The following is a 16,985-nucleotide window of genomic DNA, read 5'->3' as shown; positions in this document are numbered from 1 at the left end:
TGGAATTTTGTCTCTATTTAGTTGACAAATTTACCTTGGTCAATTTTTAAAGCCATTTCTTTCCTTCTAGGGTTTTGGTGATGGGCAATGGACAAGTCTTGGAATTTGACACGCCAGATGAACTTCTACAAAATAAAAGTTCATTCTTTTACAACATTGCCCACCAAGAATTTCTGTGAATAATTATTGTAAAAAGATTTGGTATATCATACAAACCTGGAAAATTGTGATTTATGATTCCATCCAGGAAAATCCTTTATGGCTTTTCAGTTTTACAAATTAGATTTTTGACTGCATATACACTTGGAGTGAGCTGCTTATAGCTTTAACTATGACAGTGTTAAGATTACTTAAAGAGGCCAAAATTTCACATTTTGAAAGGAACCCAAGATTAATCATGAGAAGATTACAAAATATCCTCAATTCATTGTACAAATATATGAAGTAGTCTATTTTTTTTAAATGTATTATGAGAGGATACATTAAAACATTTTCAATAATCGATTTTCTCAATGCATAATGCTTTAGAAATGAACAGATGAAAATAGTACTTTTCTCAAGATTTAATTGTTAGTTTTGGAGGTATAATTGGCATTGCAGCCTCAACTGTTTAACAAACTTTCTCTTTTTCCTACTGTCATATAGCATAATCATAGAAAATTCAACTTGATAACACCTAGTTAATTAATTTTTACTATATTGGTAAAAGTTAAATGAAATTTTTTAAACCATATGACATCATATTATGAAACTCTCTGTAACTTATTCTTCCATCTTCATTTATACCTCCTACAGCAAAAGCCTTCTCAATAACTCGGGTGTTAAGATGAGGAAATGCATTCTTCTGGGCTTTTCTCAAGTCTTCCAACACCAAAAAGCCTTTACCTTGCAAAATAGAGTATTAAGTTGCTCAGTCCAACAAGGGCAAAAAATTCATTGCCTGTAAACTCTAAATTCTTAACAATGTCATATATTTTAGGTGATTTCACAAAACTACTTTTCATATGTATGCTTGAGGTTTTCTACTTCAGTAGATACAAAAAATTATTCCATCTTGAAAGCTGTAAGGTTGCTGATGGGAACTTACTGTCACTGTCAATTAGGAGAAATGCTTCGTGAATGTGCTGCTCTCTCTCACTCTGTTTCATTTTATTTTGCATTAAATCTGTAAACTCCTTCATTGTTAACTTTCTGCTCCTATCACACCCAAATATTGCATCTTTTTCTCCCTTAAAACGATAAATATATTTATTATTTTTTTCACTAATTCATTTCTTTTGCATCAAAATGTTTATAGTTAGCTGTTTTAGTCATACTTGTCCTAAAAATCTATACTAACCAAGGAAACTCTATGGTCTCAATGCTAATTAAAGTAATAATAGTAATGGTTCTCCTACTTAAGGTTTACAATTTCTTAGCTGTGTTACTTGTATGTGCGACAACCATTATTCAAAACTCCTTGAAATATGTACTGAATGCATATGGGTATTGAAATAAGATTTGGGCTGTATAGTCATTGAAGGACGACTGACCTAATGTAAATAATATTAGTTTGTGATGACATCATATGCACTAAGTATTATGCAGATATGATACCATTATATGTCATAAGAGTTCAAATTAAAATTAATTTTTTCAATTATTTAAGTACTCATAGCTCATTTCACATTAAGCACTCATATTTTTCCTATACTAAATAATGGTTTAGAAGTATGAAGGATGTCACATAGAATGCCTCTCTGTCTTGAGTCCTGCTGACTGCTATAGTCCTGGTAATGTGATATTACTGATCTGGGAGGTCATCCCGTCAATTCAAATATCAGTTTTTAACTTTGTTCAGGGGGATGCAAATGGTCCAGGTATCTTTGAGTAGGGGCAATAATCCTCTGTAGTTCAATTGTTTTTTAGTTTTTTGGCCATTTGGCAAAAGTTTAAGAAACAATTAACATATGCAGTTTCCACTCATAACAGACCGCAATATTAAGTGGGTGACAAATGCTAATGTATAGTCTGATTTCAGTCACTAAAATTTATAAAATATGACCAAGTATTTGCCCTAGGATCGTGGAATAAATGTCATTGGAAAATATTTCCATCTACATACCTAAATGAAATTTCACTCTAAATTATAGGGTATTTTTTCAAGAAAACCAAATCTTTTATTTTTCAATTATTACCTCTGAGAGTTTTTGGAATTATGGTCACTAGTTTTGTGATCCCCTCTATTGGCTACATTATTGTGAAATAGGATGCTTTTACCTACCTGTAAAATTCTATTGTACCATAACTATGTAGTCAATTTAGTGATATTTTCCAGAAGAAAGAAGCCCCTCTGAAAAATATATGGATGTAATGTGACCTAAGACATTACAATTGTGACCAGTACAATTGTGCTATCTATAAGCTGTCCATCAAGAGTTGCTGGGTGTTAGTGGAAGCGCTGTTGATAGCTTCATATGGCTAATGCTATCAAAAAACATTCATTAATACCTAATTTTAATTGATAATTAAAACCAAATCTAAATGAAATGGTGCAAAAGCATGAGTCCATAAATACTTTGAAATACTGCCAGGGACACTAAAAACATCCTGAGGAGATTAAACATGTCCTATTCCCTTAACTAGTTAAAGTTCCAGGTAAATCAATACCAAGAAAGAAACTTGGTTTAACAAGGATCATTCCCCTTGCTTTAAAAGTACAGGCAATTTTTGTTACAAATTTTGACATGAATTAAGAGATTATATCTGCTATTTTACCTATTGCATAATTAGATATTAATGACAAAACTACAACTTATTGCTGACTATTAACCTAGGGGATTGAATATTACTACGGGAATATGATTTTCCTGCAAGGCATTTATTGACCAAGATGAAATTTCGGTTATTTTGCGGGACAATTTTTCACTTCATATCAGACTATTTTTATGATAGCGAAACAAGCCAAAATTTAGATCTTTGCAAGTAAAATGGATGGGCAGTCTGCACCAATTCTCCATACAATTGGTAATTATAGGATTACACTACGTACCTTAAATGGTTTCTTGCCAAAAAGGGCAATAACTGCACTCTTGTATTCATTTGAATTAAGATAACCTTTATTTTTAAGATCAGCGAATTTGAAGGCCTGCAAATAGATATTTTGAGCCGGCTATAAAGTAAGACCATTTGTTGCACTCACAATTTTTAAGTAAAGATAAATTATTTTATAACGTCGGAACCCACCGTGTTTATGTATTTGGAACTTTCTACATCGATTGTAACCATATTATTTATCAGTTTCATGCAAGATTAACTATAAAACATTGGATTAGTGCTAGCACTGGTAAGGATTGCTACTACATGGGCACAAAGATATTTGTTTACACCGCGATCTTCGTGGATTCAAAACGTTTTCTTTTTTCTCCGGAAGGTGGCAGCTAAAGTCATTTCCATTTCTATGGTGATATTCAATCGCGGAATATACAAGTGAAAAGCGCTGAAAGCTAGCTAGCTAATACCCTAAAGAAGTGAGATGTATATAATGTTCTGAGCATCATAGCATTCAATTCAAATCATATTCATCAGGGTGCATCAATTTTTGCAGTAAACGTTTCCTCACCTCTGGATCAGTTTTGTGAAATTCTTACCGCTTGTTATTTGCAATTGTATTCATTGCAAGAATTTGAACTGGCTGTAATGTGGATTCAGGATGGGGATTTCTCTTCCCGCTTAATAAGTTAATAAGGGTTTGTACAGTCTATCTTTTATGAATTATTATTTTCATTGCGTTTATAATGCCATGTATTATTATTAATTTAAAGGACCTATTGATACATTATTACATGCAATAGATTAAGTGAATTTCCATATAAAAATGAAGGACGAACACAGGAGAGGTGGGGAAGGCGAAATTCAGCAGATCACGAATGCAAAAATATTTCCTGGACTGGGATCCCGGTATATATATATATATATATATATATATATATATATATATATATATATATATATATATATATATATATATATATCGAGACATAACCGCATACTTTCATAAAAAATAATGCATCAATTTTTTCTTAGCCGAGTCATGAACGTTCCAAAGCTTCTTGGGAAGGGCTCTGGAATACTTTTGGAAGAGCATTCCAATCTTTAATCCCGTGATTAAAAAAGGAATGTTTTCCTGTATTTGAGAAATGCCTTCGCGGCTCTATCTTAAAACTATGGCCTTTCCTCCCTAGATAATAGGGCTTTGCCGATCTTGCTGAAACTAGTTATTTATCATATGTACGATAATGAGTATTTTGGAATGATGCCGTCCCCGAATGGCTATTATGTCTATTATTTTGTTACGAATGAACTGTGCCTAATCACATCTTTTCAAGTTTGTTTTTCTTTATTTTATTCAGTGGGTAGTTTGAAACTTAATCTCGAAATTGAATTAATTCATTATTTAAGTGCAACGTTTAAGAATGATAATAATTTGTACTTATTGTGAAAATGAATTAATTGTCTGATGTCTTAAGCCATGTTATCTCGGCAGGAATGATCACCCGCTTAAAATCAAATACATGCCCCAAAAGACAAACACCGCCAAGTTTTCGTTCCTAAATATGGGAATCAAAGAGTGGACCAGCTGCCTGATGAACTCTTTAAGCCCTTACCCTAAAGCATTAAATCATTTAGGTGTGAATGTAAAAGGTATATATGATGGGGTTGTTCAATGCAATACGGCAGAAGGTGTATGGCTGTATCACAATATATTGTTTTTTCTTATTTTTTATTTTTTTTGTAAGTCTACTATATGACTAAATGACACTATGATATGTTTTAAGACTGACTACTGCATAGTTTATAGCTCTTGTTATATCATGTCAATGCCACCAGGCTTATCGCCTAACAGCAATGTATCCTAAATAAATGTCAAAACATAGGTACTAAGGTGAAGGGCGTTGGGCGTTTTGGTCATGTAAAACTAGACCCTCTGCAGGGCGGCCGGCCTATTACGAATATTGGCTTCATTGAGGGTGAAGAACTTCTTCGAATAGAAAAAGAGAAGTACTTGACACTCCATGATTGGATTCATGAAATGGCTTCCATATTCATGATTGTAATCTCGATTACTTCTACCCTTGTAGACCGTCCTTACGGGGATGGATAATTTTTAATATTGTTTTTTTAAATAGTTTCCTAGTTACATTTCCATATTTCCTCAATTCCAGTCAGGCAAATTCTAATTTTACCTATGGATAAAAATCATCTGCAGGGAATTTTCTAGTGCATAAAGCTGACGTTGAAAAGAATTCCTGGTGTTTGACTTTGATTTTGCTGTTGGAAAATCTGATTAACTTTCGAGGAATCCCTGCGTGGAATCCAACTGGGAACAATGGAGCGTTTTTACGAAGGACGTTCGACTATATATATTGCCTCGCCCAAAATATTTTGAAGGGCAATATGCATTATGACTTTTCTTCAGTTTCCATTTTGTATATTCGTTTGCTCTCTTATTTATCATTCATTTTAGACGGCCAGGCATTATGTCTTCTGTGAAATACGGCTTTCAAGAAATAGCATAGCCTCTTGCTTTTGCACTGCTGCTGTTTACAGAGTCAGGCGTAACCAAGGGCGACGGTCTCTACCAATCACCTTTCACCCCGCATTACCGCTGGGGCGTCGCTGTTTGTGAGAGGGGCGGGGGCGGCGGGGTGGCACGGTTGTTCATACCTGGGTGACCTGCCTCCCTCTTTCCACTTAGCGCTCCGATCACGTGACCTAAAACCTTTAGAAACCGTCGCGAGCGGTGAGGTGTATCGGATGTAGAAATTCGCCGGCAGATAGCGCCCCAGCCAGGTTCCGAGCTCGGGGAGAAAGCTCCGAGCGGAGCGAGTGGAGTGGAGGGGAAGGCACCAGGAAGGGATGAGGTAAATGAGAGAGTGGGCCGTGGAGAAGTCTCGCGTCAGTTGCGCTGAAGTCAAAGCTGCGGTCAGTATCGTTAGCCCTCGAGGGACGCCAACAGGAGCGACATTGGGAGTGAAGTTGTTCCTACACTCTTTCGGTCGCCGAGGGGTTCTCTCGGGCGACTACGTGCGTTTTACCACCCATCGGATATATTCGGCGTTGTTTGAAAGGATACTCAATGATCCGGAGGAGAGGTTTCCAAGCGTTGATATCTCCTGTAGTAGTAGTAGAAGTAGTGCTGACTATCCGAAGGAAGGATTTATCCTCAATTTTTCAAAGATGGATCTAGCGCCTGTAGGCTCGTCCAAGACCATTTCTATTGGATTACTTTCGTCTGCGTCTTAAGCGTTCCCAGGAAGGATTTTGTGGGAGAAAATTATTTCCTGTGGCAAAAATGAAGTGAACGAGGATACTTTTGTTTAAATGAAGCGCTCCCTTTCATATTGATTTTGAAGGTGTATTTTTCCACATTAACTCTCTTATTAGGTTCATTTGTTTTGTGTGTATTGTCCAAGGGAGTCGGAGGCATGGAAGCTCTCCTAGCGTTTCCTGCCAGCAACTTCAGGACTTGCGACTTCAGGTCGCTTAGGAGACAGTCAACCTATAGGACGCTCTGGGTGTCATTTCTATATCTTCTGACAGTGGTCTCCTCTGCTTTTGCTGTGGATTCTTACCCTGGTGTTATTGGATCTCCCACCACTGTAGAACCCTCTTGGTCTGCAGCTCCCTCCGTGGTCGGTACAGTGCTTCCTGGAGGTCCTATCAGCAGTACTCAGAGGCTGACTAAAGATGGAAGTCCATATCTGGTGCGAGGAGATATCGTGGTGGAAAAGCCCGGAGAGCTGAGGATAGACGCTGGTGTCACTGTTCGTTTCCAACGCGGCGTTGGCCTCACGGTTAGAGGCGTTCTTCTGATCCAGGTAGGTATCTGCAATGTTGGTAGCCATCGACCCGTCCAGTGAGTTATTATGCTTCATCGTATAGGCAATGTAACACGGTATACGAGACGCCCTAATGCATTCCATCACTCAGCTACCTGACTGCCTTGCTAATGGTGCGCACCTTTCCAACAGTTCTTTGATAATTTAACTTAATAGGGTGTGCGATCTCGCATTGCACTCTTACCTGATGAGAGCTGGCGGGATGTTTTGTTTTTCATTTAGCCGTGTGAAGTAAGGTCAGACCTGAATTTTGGCCGAATAAATGGGTAATTTTTTTCTCACTGCTTTAGAGAATAACTCGGGATTAGATAAGTGACGACGATGTGTGAGTTGCCTCCGACCCTCCACTAATATATACATAAATTCTATGATCGCTTAAAATTGTGCAAAAAACTCGGCGATGATTATGTTGGCGAAGGTATTTGGATAACTATATTAATCTGCATATCAACAAAAGTTTTTCAGCTGCCGTCGGGGAAAATGAAAATGTGCGAACTTTACCGCTTTTTGCAAGGATATGCCATATTAGTATTAGTGGGTATCCGAGGGCTTCACTCTAAACTCAAATTATTGAGGATAGAATTTTCAGTGCCGTATTTAAATGTCGCGTAAACTCGTGCTATCTGTTTTAAAATCCTTTAAAACCTCCCTTACCCTCGAGGTTTTAAACATCCGAGTTCCTCACATTTCTTTTTCTCGAGCGCGCCCAACGGACAAAAGATGGATAGGAGTTTAAATTTGAAAATCTGAAGGTCAGTCGGATAACAGGTGTTGCCCCCGTTTACTCCCTTCCGTCCTCACTCCCCAGTCCGAATTCAACCACCCTTCCTCCCGGGGAATCCACCAACCCTTTCTTACTTTTTCTCTTACGCACCCTCCTCAGTTGGGTTGTAGATCGCCTATCATAAGGGGAGGGGCCGAGGGCGTGGGGACGTTGGGATCCCCAGTGGTTTGTTCACGCAGGCGTTTAAGGAGTGGGAGGAGGAATTCCGACCGGACGACTATTCGCCAACGGCCGATGGGAATTTAAAATTTTCAACGAACCGACTCTTAAAATTCAAACAAGTGGAATTGAGGAGGGGAGGGGTGAGGCAATTGTGGGCGGGGTGCTGTGGTGTGGCGAAGGGGGGGAGGGGCGTTTGCCGTGGGAGCGTTGTAGAGGGAGCTTGTTTATGTATGCGGGCGAATGCTCACCATTCCCTAGGGGACACACCCATCGCGACTAAAAGGAGATTCCGATGCTCCCGCGAAGCTTGGTGAAGTAATTCCAAATATGTGAGCCTCCACCACGTTAATCGCGACGGATTACTGAAGTTGACCCTCGTACGAATCGGGCATCCACTTTAACTTCGGGATGGATTGGAGATTATAAATTAAGCATCGATTCACACTAATATTCTTAAACCACGACAGGAAAATGTGACTTACATTTTGTTAATCCATAATGGATCCAAAAGAGATATTGAATGGACATCCTATGGTATTGGTGTTGAAAGAGCGGCAAACTCTGCTGTGTATATGTAGTTTATTTCAAATTATACAAGTCGCCATGAAGTTAGCTGCATTCGCCCGGCAGTGGTGTGTAAGGTATATGATAAATGATAATAAATGTTCAAAAATTGTGCTTACAACCCTTAAGGAAATACCGAGTTAAATGATGAATTTAGTCAAGTACCAAGAACTTGGTATTACAAATATTAATCACAAAACTACACCAATGTTTTTTTCTCGCGTCTTGTGGTACGAAAATTTCTAACTCTGGGAAGCATTACCATATAGCTTCACTTATTAGACAAGGTATTCAATTGAATAAAATTTTCGTCCACTTCATTGCCCACCTTTAGCACAATTTCGTCCACGAATAGGTAACATCTTTTGGCATAGGAAATTGAAAATTCTTCATCAAATTTGTTTCTCTATAAATGTGGATTTATGATATATGTGAATTATATAGTTTATAATGAACATAATGCTATCATTGTTCACATCTGCCCATTTATTTTCGTATACTTTTCGTTCATCCATTGCCATCATTCCATCTTTTAGAATCAAGGGTTAATGCGATATTTAAATCAATAAATACTATTATTTTAATTATAACTTGGAATAGATCAAAGTAAAATCATCATTCGTAAGATGAACTGACTCGGCTGAACTTGTGGACATTTCCTACAGGTAGTCCCTAACCCAACGTAAATATTGCAAAAAAGTGAAATTATGGAGGGGATATAGAGGAGCTGATCATTATGTTTCTACACATATCCCAGTACATTCTCGAGTATATGCATGTATACCATTTTCATGGACGTTATCTTCGTGCAAAATTACTTCCGATATGGTTAGTTAAGTGCTATGACAATCTGAGCTTGTTTTCCTTTCGTTAGATAATTTTTTGTTATGATTTTTCTAAAGCTTTCTTGGAAAATTATTCAGTGATGAATAATGTTCGTAATTCCACGATAGAAAAGTTTCGGACATATTTCACTGAATAACTTTTCCTGTGTTATGCAATGGCCAAAATTTCCGTTTTTAAGAAAGGGGGTCCCTGTTTCCCTGCCTCTTACTGTTTTGATGGATGCACTTTCTTCCCAGGTGTAGCGAGTCGATCATCTTTATAGGATGTTCATCTTCAATGAGCACGAAAGGGACATCGGTGGCCTGGAAAAATCGAAATAGAAAGTAAGTGTCTGTTCTGAATCTCGAGGAACAGCCAGCGAGTGCTAAAAATGAGAGTTCCAATTGTTTTCCCGATACTATTCGCTTTCCTCTCAGCCCGTCAGAGGTAGTAACATTTTGCGGCGTGCCAATAACCTGGAGAATCGAATTTGAAATGCTTTTGTTCGAGGTCCGTAGTCGAAGATTCTCGATTATTTTCAATTATTGAGCATTAATATTGAAAAGTAATCAGTTACGCTTCATTAAGAAAAATGTTTAAACCACTACCCTGCTCTGTACGTAAAGGAACAATTCATTTACGCTTTGTTAACCAAAATATTATAAGGCGTCGCCGACTGAAGCCATGCACCAAACATCAAAATTGGAAGCATCAGCAAGCGTGCGTAAGTCAGTTATCTTAAGTAAGCAAGTTCTTTCCTTGTCTCTGTTCAGTATTGTTAAAATGATTTAGGGTGGGGACGGTCACGTTACCTTGCGGAATGGCGGCAAATATCCGGACGGAAATCCCACCTAATGTCTATTGTTTCATCGGAATTGCGATTCATGGTTGGGTACCGTATGGGGAACACCTTACGAGAAGTACTCAGTCCGTTGGATGGGTCCTTACGCTATGGATGCCTTGATTTTCCTCTGGTCCCCTAACTCGTGTCCATCCCATCCCCAACACACCCACCCAGCTTTCTGTAGTGGCTCTAATGACCGAAACCTTATCTTTTTTCTGACATGGGGACTACGTTATCGGCACGACTTGTCATAGTTGAGATGAACGATGCACCAATAGCCATTAACGAAATAATCAGTCTACTGTTGCGTCAATGAGCCATCAAATGTTATTTCGAACGGGCCATTCGAAATTTCTCAAAACTGCGATTCAAACCATTTATCGTAGTGAATCACGACTGCGGCGTTTCTCAAAGGAGTGGACTTCAACAAGTTGCTATTAAATACGTTGAATGTTTTGAAAACGTTTCAAATTTTTATTCCTATGATTCTATTCAGATTTATATTCTTCTTAGTCTTATTCGCCAAGAAATGAAATTTCGATAATAATCCTTCCTTGAGCATGCCAAGGTATAATGATTAGAGAAGCTGAAGGCATTCAGGTTTCAACTGCGGATGCGAACGTTATATTAAAATTTGAATGTAAATTTAGAAAAATATATTTCTGGCGTAAATAATTTTTAAAACATATATTTTTCCTGGAAACATTATGATGCTGTTACATGGGAGAGAGTATAAGCCCTTGATGAATGAGCGCTCAACTTACCCGGAACGGTCCAAGGGAGTCGCCTTGGCGCCTCATGACTCACCGCTATTTATTGAGCAATCTTAACGAGCCAGCGGCTGCGTCATGATGAAGTTACTCGGAAGTGACGTTCCCTCTCACCTCAAAATTGGTCAGGCTCTCCCTTCCCACCTTTGGTGTTTGACACACATCGCATTTAGAAGTAGGTGAGGCTCACCGGTATTGTTCAGAAATTACTCTGGCCGTTGTAGCGTCATCTTTGCTCGACCCTTGGGATATATTAGCACCTTTCACGGGCTGAGTACAGCCATTTGTACCTCCACAGATCGATGAGAATGCCTTATAGCATACCGGGTTCGGGTAGTGAGTCGGAATGATGAAGGATTACGCTTTTTCAAATTCTCGCAGTATGTGAAATCCTGTTTTTTTTATAAGGCGGTCTATTCGCTTGGAATTTATCGGTTACAGTTCCAATAAAATTTATACATTTACCCCGTATCCAAATGCCATTTATTGAAATTCGTCCATTACATTGATTTATGCCTCCTATTGGGAAACAGGCCTAAGAATTTCTGTTGAAGTTTTTGTTAACTGCATATTCCATTACTTTTCTTGCTTCGCAGCTTATAGTTTTTCGTATAATTTTCTTTCCCTGTCCCCTTCGTTGATTCTCATATTTTCGTATTTTCCTATTTCTCTATTAGATACAATTTATCCGCAGTGGTTGATGATTTTTTTTTTAGATTTTCATTGTTATTAATGTATCTTCAGTTGCTCGCAGCCCTTCGTTTCTTGTCTTACTGCCTTCGATCGATCCTATTTTTTCCTACAGCTTCGTCTTGCTTCCAGTAAATGGAAGTGCCGAAATCGTGTTTCTTTTAATGTCTGGGATCCATTTTTCGAAGCTACCATCTGATTAACGTGCCCTCTAAAAACATTCATGAATATGAACTTTCCATTTTGCCTGCTTCTAGGCAAATAACAGCGCTGTACCGTAGTTACCATCAACAGACTACCCACGAGCAGAGGTGTAAGAATTTGTAAACTGAATGTTAGGTGCAGGAAACGGGCTCCTGTTACATTTTCCATTGTTAATCCTTGTAAAATAAGTCCCAAGTGAATTAAAGTGGGACCTGGAAGTCGTTAGGTTAAGTAAAAGTTTTCTCCTGGCAAGATCCTGCCTCTTATCCTGAAATTTCCCCATTCTTTAGCTTTTGTGCTCAATTGCGACCAGATCAGGAATCTTCATTTTCAGTTTCCCACGACCTGCGACCTCTACGTTTAGCAGACGCCGTATTCCAACTCTTCGTTTTCATTTTCGCGACCGTTTCTCCGCGCGGGAACTGCACGAGAATCTTGCAATTTCATCACATTGAAAGCGCCCTCCTCTAGCGCTAGGTCTGACCTAGTAGGAAAAATTCAAGAGGGAAATAATGATGGATGGGCAGGCAAGCTACAGCTGTAGTTCGGCGCTATCTGAAGCACATCGTAGTTTCTTGTCTTATTCCTTTTGGGGTGTGTGTATCCTGCGGCATCGACGAGCACGTACGGGATAGTACGTTTTTGCGTGACTTTTCGCTATCCCACGCTCTCTTAGAACGTGAAGTGTCACGCCGAGCTTCGTGCATTCATGAAGAAAGCAAGGAAGGCTGAACTTGGCCTTTCCGAAAGGGAAATGACGTGATGGTAATAATACTTTCATATCATTATCGGTACGTGGATAAGATCTTTATTCACCTTCCAACACAAAATCAGTCGATGGCGGAAATATTCTCAGCACTTGTCATTTTTTTAAAGACGATGCTTTTCACGTGTTGCGAGTAATTTTCTCTGGAACTCTGTTTAAACAATAGTGGGCATTGTTTGCGTTTTAGGATGGTTTTAATTGAACAAATTGGGTAATTTCAGGCGTGATGTCGTGGAATTTGAACATAACAATGCATATATCGTAGCACTTCTCTACGAGATATTTCATTTAAACCACGACCGGTTTCGATGCAGTGCATCATATCCAGGTGAAATCTGCAGTTTTCTTTGGCAGTTTTCACCCGAGGATGATGTAATACATCGAAACCGGTTGTGGTTCAAATAAATATCTATGTAGGGGAAACGTGTTACTATTTGTTCATTATTTGAATCAAACAATGATGAAACCTCTATTACCAGTTTATTGTAACCATAGGCCATAGTGTCGTTAAACAACACGTTGACTCTGGCGTTAGCGCCATTTGCAATATTCCTACGGCAGTTTTATTGACGGTAGAGATTGTTGTAATCTTCTACAGGTTTCATTTTGTACATTCGAAGCTTAACGTTGCAATAAGCGGATAATGATGTATCGTGTCGAAACTCTTCGCATAAAATTAATTCTCAGAGAAATTACAGGATGCTTTTTACGTGAAATTTGTATTGCCACATATTAAACCCTGAAATGGTTTCTTATACGATGGCACAATTTTTTGTTATCAGTGATTCTGTAAACGCAGTGCGTAACGTTTTCGCCTGCTATGAACTAAATTGCAAAAAAGTGTCAGATGGGTCCCCCAACGACATATGGTGCTTACGGATCTTCTAAAGCTGGGACGTTTGATTTATGGGAAAAACCTGGCATTCATCTTGGAATTATGAATGCCGGTGTGACTCTCATTAGCTGCAACGCTCATAGTCATTTAGTGCTTCCGTCTACATCTCCCACAGAGGTTTTTGTTACAGCTTACTGTAATATCCCCGAGTTTAAGTATGTTTATATGGTTCCTCATCCAATTCATCTTACGAATATGTACTTCGATTGTGAAAGGCGGAATAAACGGCTTGACATTTTGGGCCAGGGATGGAGTATGGGAACGTCACGTTCACAGAAGGTCACAGATACAATTTTTCTGTTTCAATGCGCCTCCCTTTGCGAATATCTTACCTTACTTTTCGTCATCTTACCAGCTATAATATTGCATTAAAACTCTAGATTTTGAATCTAGTGCTGCATGATAAACTATCTCCAACGCTTCCGTTCAGCCCCTTCAAGAGGTAGAGAAGTTGAATGAACTCAAATCAGCTAGTGTTTCGGTTGAGCGCTGGCGCTGAAAATACGAGTACATACTTACTTGGTGCTAATAGCATCACAGTAACGGTAGTGTCCGGTCGTTGAGTTTTATACTCGGCGGGTTTTTCTGTTCTTCGCCGTTGACTTGTCGTTTGGTAAACACCCCTCATTAACAATGATTTAGTCTCACAATATCTCATGCATGGGTGATGCTCCAAGGCATATTCATTACTTTTATTTTTGATATAATTTTCGCTCTATGGAATATGTCAGAAAATAAATGAGGCATTTTTATTCGCATCAAGTAATTTTATAATCGTATTCAATTAATTTGATGTTTGGAGGTGTATTAGTAAAAAATATGAAATTTTGAAGTACGGGGAAAACTTTAAGTTAAATAATTTTTCATATTGAATAAGATTCACTTTTATGAATTAATCGGTAACTCCATTAAATATTTGAATTCAATTTACGGCTGAATATTATAAAAAAATGTAAATTTGGAATTAATGCTGGGTGTTGAAGTTGATAAGAACATTTAAAATAGAAAATAAGAGAAAAGAGTACTGGAGCGATACGAATTTTTACCCAGTCAGCATGTTTTTATGCTAGGGAACTGTTATATTTTTTCTCTTCGATCTTAACGTATTACTCCTGGATACAACAAATATTTTTCAGCGGTATCCCGATTCTTACTTGAGGTGCTTTGTGGAGGGCACTTAGTGAGTGAGTACGACGTCCGTCGGATGGAACGTTAAACTGCGGACCCTTTGGCGCCTTTCGACAAGATTAGGCTAATGCCGACTTCGGGTTTCTCTCCAACCCTTTCTTTCCCATCCATCCCTAATGGCGCCAATGACCTTAGCTGTCGGTCGCCTTCCATGAAACTTACAACTACTCAACGTATTGCTTAAGAAATTGTCTCCAGGAGGTATACCACGGGACTGGTGAAAATGATCACGATGGGCATTTGCCTCACTTAAAAAGGGACATTTTATCTTGCGCAACTATTGTGACATGGGACACTCCTCGAACCGCTTACTTAGCGCATCGTGATCCGTCCGTGGTGCCTCGAGAGCGATTTCTTCACTCGATCCACTGGAATCTCATGAACGCGCGCCAGAATCTCCCCCTGTAAATCCTGCGAAATCCACGTGCTGAAGAAACCGGTACGAAGGGAATTTATTCGAACGCTAAGGATCCTTATCGTAGCAATCCTTCAAGCGTTCACCATTCTGCCATAGAGGGCTGCAAATAACGAATCAGCGATTATCATTTCACAAAGTAATTAACTTGGTTCTTATATTCAGGGTAGAGATTGCACTGCTATGCGACGCACAGGATATCATTTTGAAGGCTACCGTCTACTAATCACAGTGAGGCATTTCGAGAAATAACCCTTTTAGCAAATTTTCAGCTTTCGGAAACTGGTGAAAAACAATGGACGAAAATCACGCTCTTTAGTGAAGAGTTCTGATGCTATATTATTGATAAAATGAAGACGCATTAACTTTTTTTATATTTACGCCAGTGTGTTTAGTAGGAAATGAATTCAGAGATTATTTCAGAGTCAGAAATTAATGGCAATCCTCGGGTTTGGATAGAAAGATTTCATTCCCTGAGAAATCTGAGCGATTTGACCACAGACTCATAATTAAATTCGCAAGGGGTAGTGAATATCTATAGCGCAATCCGCGAACGATTCTCCCGACTTGGAATGGTATTCGAATATTATTTAAGCCGTCTTATAGTCGTTTCTTAAAAAATCAAATTTTCATCTCTTGAGTCCGTATTTAGGTTTACTTAACTCATACTTGTATTGTAAAGTGTAGCATTTTTCCCAGGATTCTCTGTGCATCTCAAGTATTGCAGGATGGGTCAGAAATTACGTAAACATTTCTTAACGAATTTGTGTATGAATACTTTTTCCTTGAGTGCTGCTAGTATTGCAGCAAGGCAACGTATGCATGTGAGTCGACAAAAAATGCAAAAACTGTGCCACATGTAATAGATAAGTAAAAGGGCAGAAAAAAGTAAAGAAAAGACTAAAAGAAAGAAAATAAGTACATGGCATATGTACTTTTCGAAAAAATGCCTACCCCGATTGGGAACTGCGCGTACGTTGTGATGTTTACGTGAGAATACATGTTGAATAGGTATTTTCGTGTACGTAGAATAATTACCTTTCTTTTTTTGTAATTTTCCGATAAATTTGCACTCAACATCTCAAAGACAATAGAAAAAATCGGAATGCCCACGAAATGAGAATTGAATGGACATGAAATGCTATTATTGCGTCCTAGGTTTTGCTGCGTGAGCCTTTTGAGGCTCTATTGAGCAGGTCACAAAAGAATAATTGTGTGCGCGCGCTCTATACTCTCATTGATTGCAAATCACGTTTTGACGTCTGAATAATCTCTCCATTCTTGCAATCCGAATTCCCGTGACGCGTAACACGGCGGCTGCCGGCGTTCCGGCAGCCGCCGTGTTACTACACTACTTTTGGCGAATCGGAATTCATATTCGTAATCTACGGCCCGCAAAACCTGAGGGTACCAAACTTTATTAAGATTGGAACATTTTTTCATATAATGGCCAGCTTTCCTGGGCTTTCGAACCACTGTGCGGCGCCTCGTTTTCTTTAGTCACGCAACATTTGTAGAGGGAGATACATGAGGATGGGCTGATCACCGGAAGCACGTGATGATATGGGAGAATTCGAAAGTAAGAGAGGCCGAGGAATGAAAAGAAGGGTGCGGGAATCGCCCATGTTTCTTAGAATTGCGGTCTCGTTCAAGACTGGGGACAAGCAGCTGTTTTGAGTCACGTCCCCCACTACTCCCCGAGCGTGGAGCATCTCTCCACACCTCCCGTGCGTATTGTGGCGACGCGTGCCCGGCGTCTTCGCACAGTCAGATTTTTGTCTCCCGTTTGTCCTCATCAGGTGCAAGATGTATTTATCTGTTGATATTCTCTGCCTCGAAAGCGAAGGGCTCGTGCCAGTATTCCCAATGGGTGCCGCAGGTCTTTATCGCCGAGAGTTACTCCTTCCCGGAGAACTTACTTTCAAACGGCTCGGGTCAGAAAATGTACGAGATTTCAGTATCCGCCCTCGCGGCTGAGTCAATGCACGTTAGAACTG

General features: G+C 39.1%; 2 protein-coding genes across 2 annotated transcripts in view; both read left to right on the top strand.

Moving 5' to 3' along the window:
- LOC139691429 (ATP-binding cassette sub-family C member 10) overlaps positions 1–1,642 on the top strand; it is a 46,200-nt gene extending 44,558 nt beyond the window's left edge. Inside the window, exon 22 of the mRNA XM_071589241.1 lies at positions 71–1,642. Within this exon, the coding sequence (XP_071445342.1) occupies positions 71–179 (109 nt within the window). The 3' untranslated portion in view covers positions 180–1,642. The remainder of the gene's footprint in view (positions 1–70) is intronic.
- Positions 1,643–6,380: 4,738 nt separating this feature from the next.
- The window catches only part of bark (protein bark beetle), a 98,629-nt gene continuing 88,024 nt past the window's right edge, over positions 6,381–16,985 (top strand). The window contains exon 1 of the mRNA XM_071589258.1: positions 6,381–6,860. Coding sequence (XP_071445359.1) covers positions 6,468–6,860 — 393 coding nt within the window. The 5' untranslated portion in view covers positions 6,381–6,467. The remainder of the gene's footprint in view (positions 6,861–16,985) is intronic.

Source organism: Hetaerina americana, unplaced genomic scaffold (genome assembly GCF_022747635.1).
Source record: "Hetaerina americana unplaced genomic scaffold, ioHetAmer1.1.p SCAF_35, whole genome shotgun sequence".
In the NCBI taxonomy this organism is placed as follows: domain Eukaryota; kingdom Metazoa; phylum Arthropoda; class Insecta; order Odonata; family Calopterygidae; genus Hetaerina; species Hetaerina americana.
This window is presented reverse-complemented; position numbering and strand designations above follow the sequence as displayed.